General features: G+C 40.9%; 1 protein-coding gene across 9 annotated transcripts in view; it reads right to left on the reverse strand.

The window, feature by feature from the left end:
* The window catches only part of DOP1A (DOP1 leucine zipper like protein A), a 101,937-nt gene that overhangs the window by 10,547 nt on the left and 81,243 nt on the right, over positions 1 to 10,147 (reverse strand). For all 9 annotated transcript variants that reach the window (XM_045294485.1, XM_045294484.1, XM_045294483.1 and 6 more), the window contains 3 exons: positions 2,844 to 2,996; positions 1,315 to 1,451; positions 443 to 498 (listed from right to left, as the gene is read on the reverse strand). In XM_045294485.1, coding sequence (XP_045150420.1) covers positions 443 to 498; positions 1,315 to 1,451; positions 2,844 to 2,996 — 346 coding nt within the window. The remainder of the gene's footprint in view (positions 1 to 442; positions 499 to 1,314; positions 1,452 to 2,843; positions 2,997 to 10,147) is intronic.

The raw sequence follows: 10,147 nt of genomic DNA on the forward strand, positions 1-10,147 counted from the left end.
CTGAAGACAAAGCAGGTGAATAAGCCAATATGGTGAAGAAAGCTGATGGTGCCCGGCTATCAAAAGATACAGCGTCTGGGGTCTTAAAGGCTTGAAGGTAAACAAGCGGCCATCTAGCTCAGATGCAACAAAGCCCATATGGAAGAAGCACACCAGCCTGTGTGATCACGAGGTACCAGAGGGATCAGTTATCAGGCATCAAAAAACAAAAATCCTATCATTGTGTGCTCACCTCCATGATACGATCACTGAAGACAAATGGGTGCATAAGCAAATGTGGCGAAGACAGCTTTAAATTCTTAATGAGTAAATGAAACTACACTGTAATAAAACATGATAAAGTATATAATAAAGCAATAAATACAGAGAGATCTATACTAGATGTTAAGGAATATTTTGGGGTGATTTTTGGATGTTGAAACTAAAATGAATTACATATTACCGTGAAATATCTTCATCGGCAGTGAGTTCTTGTTCCATCAGTAAAAACACCTGTACCTGGAGACCATAGAATAACTGTTAAATGCTTACTTCAATTGCACATTTAATCACTCTTTCAAGTTATCTCTATATTGTATTTATAATCACACACAAAAGTATAGGCTACATTTTCATGATCTTTTAAAATTATATTTCGTTTCTGAAAGTAAAGCTGAAGTTAGCAACATAGACCCTTGCTCATTTGGCAGAAATTTGCTATGGAATACAGCCATGATTAAAGATAACACACAGATAGTGGGGAAATTACAAATGGTAGGTTTGAAGAGGTAAATTCCTTTCCACCGATCCAGTCATTCAGATACAAATGCCCTGATATGGTTTGGGGAGGGTGATGGGTGGTACAGGTGGGGTTTGGGAATATTTGGTTGTTTGGGAGGGCATGAAATCTATGTGAAAGTCTCTCTGAAGGAAGCTTCGCTGCTAAGCGTTTCACTTCAAGAGTGAGTATATGTCTTACATCAAAAGTCCATCTAACATCTAGCTAAGCCATCTCTTCACACCCTGGAGGTGCTGCTGCAGGTGGGAAGCAGTCCCGGCACCCACGAAAAGTTACACCTTGATGTGGAAGAGACAACCAAACTAGATGAGATAGTCATTTCCACAAGGAATTAGGGATCAAGGTTCCTTGCTTGGCAGTTTCTGGAGAAGGAATCTGACTTGGTTTTACTACTTTCAACTGTAAAAAATGTCAGCAGCCAGCTTAACTAGAGTTCAGTTCTCTTCCAACATTATTTTTTTGTTCAGTAAGGATAACATAAATGATCATGTTTGATAATTCAGATTTATAACCTAATTGAATTCAAATAAACTCACAAGTTCTGTAATCATGGTGGGCCAGAGCGAGGTCAGATGTTGTGGAGACATTCTTAAAAGTAGCACTCTGAAAAACAGGAACACTTGGGAGTGAAGGGTCGGCACCTGGGGTAAACGAAGACTCTCCACCAATCTCTCTGCAAGAAATGCGGCCGCAGCTTTAACAGGAAGTTTGCATCATTATGACATAAACCTTTTCTATATCATCTAGCCTGGTGCTGCTCAACTTATTTTTGGTAAACAACCTTATTTTTTTTTTAAATTACAACCTGCTGAAGAAGGATACTTTCAACATATATAATCAAAATAAATTAAAAGAAATATGAAATTATAGCTACAAAGACAATATAAACATCATTTTCATAATTAGAATAAAGAAATTGTGTCAAATGCCGTATAAAGTGTAAAATGCTTACTTTAGGCTTCTGTATTTATGATAAGATGGGGGAAAAATTAACATTGCTCAGTGGACTACATTTTTGACTAACAATAACCACGTCAACTTAAAAATAAAAGTACAAAACAAAAATACTGTGTGCACGTCGTATATTTGACACTAAATATTAAGCATTAGGAAAAAAGGTATCATATGTCTTCTGGGAGAAGAGAAGTGATCTCATGAGAGAAATGTCAACTGTCTTCAAAGTCCAGCTGTCACAGTGGCTGCCAAGGCTGAAGCTACGCAAGCACTCACGTGGCAAAGGGCGTTCTGTTTTGCTGGGAACAAGTCTGCTCTGGGTAGTTTGCGCTTCCTATTGTGGTGCTTTGGGTGGCATGGCTAATTATAAATCCTGTAATCTTTCTGCAGACAGAGTCACCAACATTTTTTTGAATATGATCAAAAACTACCGTATATACTCGTGTATAAGCCAAGTTTTTCAGCGCATTTTAAATGCAGTTTTTCTGGTCAAATTAGGTGCCTTGGCTGATATTCAGGTTGGCTTATACTTGAGTATATATGGTAAATAGCAACCCCCACCCCCACCCCAACAATTGATTTAGCCAAAATCTCAGGCTCTCCCTATCTTTTGCTTCTGTCCTCAAGGGTACAAAACCCTGTCTACAATACAAAAATGCTAACATCTGTCTGCAGTGAAACTCTTTATACCTCATCTTCAAATACCAGTTCCTGAGGCCACAATTAGGCAAGTTTTAAAAAGCTCTGTACCAGTGGTCCTCAACCTCCCTAATGCCCCGACCCTTTAATACACGGTTCCTCATGCTGTGGCGACTCTCCCCAACCATAACATTATTTTCATTGCTACTTCACAATTGTAATTTTCCTACTGTTATGAATCGGATGACCCCTGTGTAACCCACAGATTGAGAACCGCTGCTTTATACCCTATCAATACTGGTGATAGGGTATAATACTGTTACAATACTGTTACAGGTTTACTGTAACAGGTACTTGGGCAAAGTATATTTGATGTTACTTCATTCCAACTTAAAGCTTAAGGAAAGCAGTCTCCAAGGAACCCAAAAAGCTAGCTTGGTAGACAGAAACTAAAAGGGTTTTCATGATTTACCTTGTATATCTGGAAGATATTTCTGATATTGGTCAATTTCACTGCTAAAGATAGCAAATGCTAATCTTTTGAGCAGCATGGCTCTCTGTTCTAGCTCCACATCCCGGTTTGCAAAGAGATTGAGTGAACTGCTTTGAGCCACTGCTACACGAGCTTAAAAAAAAAAAAAAAAAAAAAAGGAAGTGAAAGACGAACAGATATCCACTAGTCACGCGATAAGAAATCATTGTACTGGCATGCTGAACCACTGCACCCGCCACGACTCCTTACAGACTTCAAAGAGGGCTTCAAGATCCTCAGAAAGATGCAGACAAGCCATCTCAACCACCTGTTCTACTGAAGATTTCCTGGGAGCTGAAGAGGGAACTGCAGGTGTGCATTGTTTTTATTAGGCTTCACTACATTGTGCCTGTGGACTTGACACATTGATGATTGGTGGTACTCCTGCACCAAGCAAGTCTATGGGCATCATTTCTTTCCCCAGGAATCCTTATTCTTACATAATAATAATTATTATTATTTTTGCCATATCTTACGCCATCCAAAGTATCCATTCACCTACAATTCTGTTTAATTTGTTCCTGTGGAGTGGGATTATACAGTCATCTTTGCTATCTCCCCCACCTCCATCCTCTCTTCCTATACCCCCAGGGAATTGTCACTCCCCTTACTATTTCTGATGGGTTTATTTATCTGGGATTTCATTCATCAATGATCTTCATTATATAAAGGAATATACGCGGGTCTAACAAGATTAATGAGGTAAAACTGGGACCCTAATAGTAAGGGGAGGAAATAGTAAAGAACTAGAGGATAGATACATGTTCCATCACTGTTAACACTGTACCCTGGATATATCTTTCCTCCTGTTGGCCCTTCTGTGAGGGACTGACCAATTATACAGGTGGGTTTTGGATCTCCACTTTAGTCCATGCTTCTTCATGTCAATTTGATTGCTGGTTTTTGAAGTTATGATACTCATTCCCATTGACACCTTGATCACACAAGCTGGTGTGCTTCTTCCATGTGGACTTTGTTGCTCCTGCTAGATGGCTACTTGTTCAACAAGCCTTTAAGGCTATCTTTTGATAGCCGGGCACCATCAGCTTTCTTCACCACATTTGCTTATGCACCCATTTAGTCTTCAGTGATTGTGTCAGGAAGGTGAGCACCATGCACTGTATAGGCTTTCAACAGCGTGTACTCAGTTCAAGTTGTCACATTTTGATCATTCTCATAATTTTTCATACTTTTTAATGTTGTCACAAACTTAACAGACTCAAGTATAGTATAAGCATAAATTTTATATGCACGGGAAAACCAAAAATATGTGTGTGCCTTGCTTTATTGTGGTATTCACTTTGCTGCTAGGGTATGGAACCACACCCAGAGTGTTTCCAAGGTGCACAAATACCAAAGGAAACTGGGCCACATCCCCCTTCAACAGTTAAACCCAAACCCACAGTCACGGAGTGAATTCAGACTCACAGTGATCCTGTCGAGGGTTTCTATGAATCTTTAGGGTAGCAGTCCAATGCTTAGCTCACAGCGTCACCTGGGATCATCTCTTGAAACCCTCCTCTGCAGACAGCTCACTTTTCCCTACAGGATTCCCGCTATTCATCAAATAAACTTTCTTTCCTCTCTACTATATACCTATTCACCTCAGTCCCAACTCAAATTCCCTCCAAATGTTCAGAAAATAAAGTACTCTTCAGTTAGTACTGTATATATTGGTGTATAAGCCACGTTTCCCAGCACATTTTTAATGTAGTTTTTGTGGTAATATTAGGTGCCACAGCTGGTATTTGGGTTGGCTTATACTCGAGTATATATGGTAAGTGAGCGAGTGAAAGAAAAGGAATCTTTCTGTTACTGATTTTTACAAATGGGGACCCAGATGTCCTATGACAGGGGGTGGGGCAAACTTTTGAGACCGAAAGGCCAATCCTGTCCCCTCACAACAATTTGAAAATTATTCAAGAGCCTTACATATATTTTTACAAACAAATGGAATCATCACTATCTGAATAGTATACTTTAACATTTTAAAATTTTACCTCAGATCCACATGTGCACCCTGAAAGGGCCACGTATGGCTGGTGAGTGGCGGCTCGCCAAGCCCCCGGCCCTATGAAACCTGCTAGAGAGAGGAGCCCCAAGCTCCTCTGAAGTAAAAGGACTGGCGAACACCAGCATGTAAGTCAGAGGATGAAGCGGTCAGAATTATGGTACAGAAAAACAATGTATAACTGGGTTTCAGGTATTGCAAATATTAAAACTAATATATCATCTGCCTAAAACTTCATTGCTTTAAAAGTACTTTCTCACGAATGTGGCTAGATTGGAGAACACACATTGGTACAGAGAAGAGCTCTCGACACATGGAATCCAGGACAGAAAAAACCCTCGGGAACAGTAGTGGGAGTAGCGAAATCATGAGGGCAGGGGGATGGCCAGGGAGGGGAAAGGAAGAGAAAAGGGGAACCCCTCACAAGATTGGATGTATAGTCACCCCCACCCAAGAGGGGGACGAGTAGCAGACATGTAGGTGAAAGGAGACAATGGACAGCGTAAGACACGAATAATAAAAGCAATATATAATTGATCAGCAATTCACCAAGGTGGGAAGGTGGAGAAGAAAAGAGCTGATACCAAGGGCTCAAGTAAAAAATGTTTTGGAAATGATGATGGCAACATATGCTCAAATACACTCGATACAATTGACATATGGAATGTTATAAGAGCTGTAAGATCCCCCAATAAGATGCTTAAACAAACTAAAATAACAGTACTTTCCAGCCTGGTCTGGCCCACCTTTCTCCCCCTCTGTATGTCTGACTCACTCTGCTTCATCAACATGGTCTTGCTGGTTGTTCCTGGAATTTGTCAGGCTTGTTCCCAATTCAGGGCCTTTCTAATTTTTGTGTTCTATACCTGGAATATTCTGACCCCAGACCTTCTCATGGCTAGCTTCTCAATTTCAGTTCAAATACGAACCCATTAAAGAGGTCTTTTAAGACTCATCGGAAGTGGTGATAGTGTCGATTTTCTCTGGTCAAAATCACATATTATTTTATTTCCATGATAGTTTCCCCCGAAATAATCTTATTTATTTAAGGTGAGCATGGTTCCTTTTAATACATATCTGTTGGATGGATGGAATTTTAACCTTTCCAACAACACCGTGAAGCAGGCAAAAAAGATGATGCATTACTCTTATTCCAAGATGAAGAAACTTCAGTATGGGTCATAAAACTTAAAACAAAATCTTACAGACTGATAACAATTTCATTGTTATGGTTATATACCGTAAGTCCATTTAGTAACTCTCAAACTTAAAAAAAACATTAAGAAAATTTTGCTCCCATATTAAAATACGCAGAAATGCTCATGTATAAAATCAACCAAGTGTAGAAGGAATGAAGAGTGATTCTGATGCTCTCAGCACTGCTCACTGTTCCTTATGAAGACATTAACAGAACTCCAGAGAGTTAAAGTTCTTTGTAATAGGTCAAATCCAATGACCCTTCCTTGCCCTTCTACGTGTCAGTCTTTCATGAAATAGTTATTTATTGTGTGTCTAATTAGGTCCAGGCCCTGGTAGCACCGTGGTATGAGCCGGGCAAGTTAGCTGTCGGGACACACTTGCAGACTGTGGGGCTCCCCTTTTCTCTCCCAGAAGACAAGGCTTTCCACGCCCGTAAAGCTTTATAGTCAGAAACCTACAGAAGCAGGTCTACGGTGTCCTAAGAGTCGCTATGAATTAGAATTGACTTGTTGCCTGTAGGTTTCAGTTTATTATGAGGGTAACGTAAAAAAGAATTGCTTTTACAGCAATTTATTCAATATCAAAATATGAAGCTAGTGCACACTTCGGCACATTCTCCATCTGGATCTATATACTTCTGAAGACAATGTTTTCCATCTTCCTAACCCTCTCCCAAGGCTTTTTGCTTTACACTATGTCCAAATGGCGGCGTGGCTTCCACAAGGGACTCCAATCCTGTTCTATGTTCTCTGAATGTTGGAAAAGGGCAAGATTAAGGGCTATAGGATGAAGTTAGTTTTAACGATGACATTTTTGGAGGTCAGCTCTTGCTATCCCCAACAGATGAGCAGGAACATTGGAACAATGGAAATAAAAATGCCTCAGTGGGACTTTCCTGGCCCTATTTTCCCTCTCATCAATATAGTTTTCCATTTCCCTAAACCTTCAGAATAAGCTCTGTGACCATCCTGTGTCCTTGGAGAAATCTATCAAGATTACCCCTTTGGGATCTCAAAGAAAAAAAAAAAGTTTCCATAACCTTCTGAACGGCTCTCTCCATCTTGAATTCATGTACCTCATCCAGCAGATCTCCTTGGATACTGCGTAACTCACAGACCCTACAATATAACCGTTCCATCATATTAAGAGGAATTGTGCGCTCATCACCTCAATTTCAGAGCATTTTCTTCTCAGCTTCCTCGTTTTTTAGCTTTTTATTCCCCCACCACCCCACCCCCAACTTCCCCTGCCATGCCCCTAGGTAATTATTAACCCACTTACTGCCTCTTATAGATTTAACTCTCCTGGATTTCATATACAGAAAATCATAGAAAACACAAGAAAAAAACGACAAACAAAAAATCCCCAGAAAAACCTCAATAAAAAGAAAGTAGAAAATATTAAAAACTGCACCAACTCTGAAATGAGTCAAGTGATGCAGTGTTACATTGTAACCGCGGGCAGGATGGAATGATGCAGAGCTGCACCCGTGGCGGGACAGAAAACAACGATGGTGGGGACAGACGGCTTAGGAAGGGCAGTGTCTTCCTGTGTGCCTGCGGTCACTATGGATCCCGACTGACTGGAGGGCACCTGTAAACAACACACCTTCCACAGTTGATTTTCCAACGTGCTCTGGTGAGCTGGCAAGGTTCTTCAGGTCCTGGACTGTGCTTAGAGGGTTTCATTAGAGGCTTCATCCATGTGTGGGCCCTGCCAGTGGATGCTGGGCTTCTACTCATCTGTAGTTTTCTACAAACCAGTTAACTCAGAATTTAAACTCCGATACCATTCCTTCCTTCAGATTTGGATTTTATTATTTACAATCCTTGGATTTTTACAGGGTGGTATGCTTCTTCCCAGTGGACTTAATTTATACTTCACTTAGATAGCTGCTTGTTTGAGGACAATCCTGTAAGGCCCCAGATACTATTCTTTTGGATAACTAGGCATCACCTGGTTTCTTTACTATACTTTGCTATGGCACCCATTTCTTCAGGCGGGTTAGTATTGAGTAGGGCCATGTCATAAGAATTGTTTTTAGACTGTGTTCAGAATTAAGTGTGAGCCCTAAATTGATACATATTATCTATGGTTTATACATGTCTCTGGTTCATATTAGGAACATTATCACTTTATGATAGAGAAATGTATAAATCATTACCCTGGGGCATAAGGTGAGTCTATTGATAGTGTCATTAATTTAGTAAGTAGTATAGAATTTAAAACAGTTGAGAAAAGGAAATTATACATGTATAGGCTGGCTTTTCAGACAACAATACTTGAATTGCTGACTGGTACAGATTAAATGTTCACACGAGCAACGGGGCTGCTGACAGGGCAAAACTTTCAATGACCCTGACTCACAGAGGCAGAACTGTGCCTACCAGACGAATACATGTCATGAGAAAGCAGGGAGAACATTAAAATGGTAAAGAAATGGTAGTTCTGGACAATCATTCATTGGGTACACTTAAAGCCAGAAATCCGAGACCTATTTTTTTTTTTTTCTTTTACAGGGCACTGGAGGGTAAAGTTTCTATCTCCACAGGGAAAGAGGAACCAGACTTCAACCCAGTGCTCCAAGACGTGACTGCAACATATCAGCATGAAAAAGGGAACCAACAGAGAGGTCTGAGGGGCCGGACCCAATCCCAACTATGTGGACAGCCGCCCCACCCCCACCCCAACACCCACCAGAATTCACTTCAGAGGACAGCACTGAAGCTACTGCTGAGGGACAAAGCACAGGAGCAAATGAAGGGAGAGGAAGAGGAGAGTGGAGACATCCTGGCCCACCAAGCCCTGAGAACAATATTGATATTCCTGCTCAGAGCAGCAAATGCACAGAGAGGACCATAGGGCTGGCCCCACTACAAGACACGACTCCCTGACTTACCCATAGTGCTATGGGGGACAACACTAGATGCACAGTGCAGGAACTGTGGCTGATCTAACCCCACCACACCAAGGTGAAACACGAAGGGTGTGCAACAGAACAGCAAGGGGAGCAGAGCAACGAAATCCCTAGGGAGTACCAAACATGGGGCCAGGGCATGGCACCCATCAGACTCAACCGGAAAACACTCCTAAAGGTCAACAAACAGACCTTGAACTAACTACAAGATTTTCTTTTTCTTTTTGTCATTGGTTTTTGTTGTTTTGTTTTCTTTTGTTGCTTTGTTTTGCTCTGTCTTGTTTTTTTGTGTGCATATTATTATCTCTGCAGGCCTATCTAGATAATATAGGCAGGATAAAAAATCTAGAGGAGAAAACAATGGGACTAAAGGTTCCAAGGAAGATGGGAGAGGGGGAGGCGGAGGAAAGGAAGTGGGTGTTAAAAAATCCAGAGACAAGGGAACAACAAATGATCTAAAATGGATGGCAAGGAGAGTGTAGGAAGCCTGGTAGGGCTTGTTCAAGGGTAATGTAACCCAGAGGAATTACTGAAGCCCAAATGAAGGCTGAACATGATAGTTGGACAAGAGGAAAATAAAAGGAAATAGAGGAAAGAAGTAGGAGGCAAAGGGCATTTATAGAGGTCTAAATATAGACATGTACATATGTAAACATATTTATATATGACGATGGGCAAATAAGATCTAAGTACATATGTATAGGTTTAGTATTAAGGTAGCAGATGGACACTGGGCCTCTACCCAAGTACTCCCTCAATACAAGAACACTTTGTTCTATTAACCCAGCATTCTGTGATGCTCACCTTCCCAATACGATTACTGAAGACAAAGTGAGTGCATAAGCAAATGTGGTAAAGAAAGCTGATGGTGCCAGGCTATCAAAAGATATAGTGTCTGGGGTCTTAAAAGCTTGAATGTAAACAAGTGGCCATCTAGCTGAGAAGCAACAAAGTCCACATGGGAGAAGTACACCAGCCTGTGTGATCATAAGGTGTTGATAGGATCAGGTATCAGAAATCAAAGAACAAAATATCATATCATTGTGAATGAGGGGGAGTGTGGAGTGGAGACCCAAAGCCCATTTGTAGGCAACTGGATATCCCCTTACAGAAGGA

The sequence above is a fragment of the Echinops telfairi genome, unplaced genomic scaffold (assembly GCF_000313985.2).
Source record: "Echinops telfairi isolate 266 unplaced genomic scaffold, ASM31398v2 ScPeMD7_3533;HRSCAF=4204_0, whole genome shotgun sequence".
In the NCBI taxonomy this organism is placed as follows: Eukaryota; Metazoa; Chordata; class Mammalia; order Afrosoricida; family Tenrecidae; genus Echinops; species Echinops telfairi.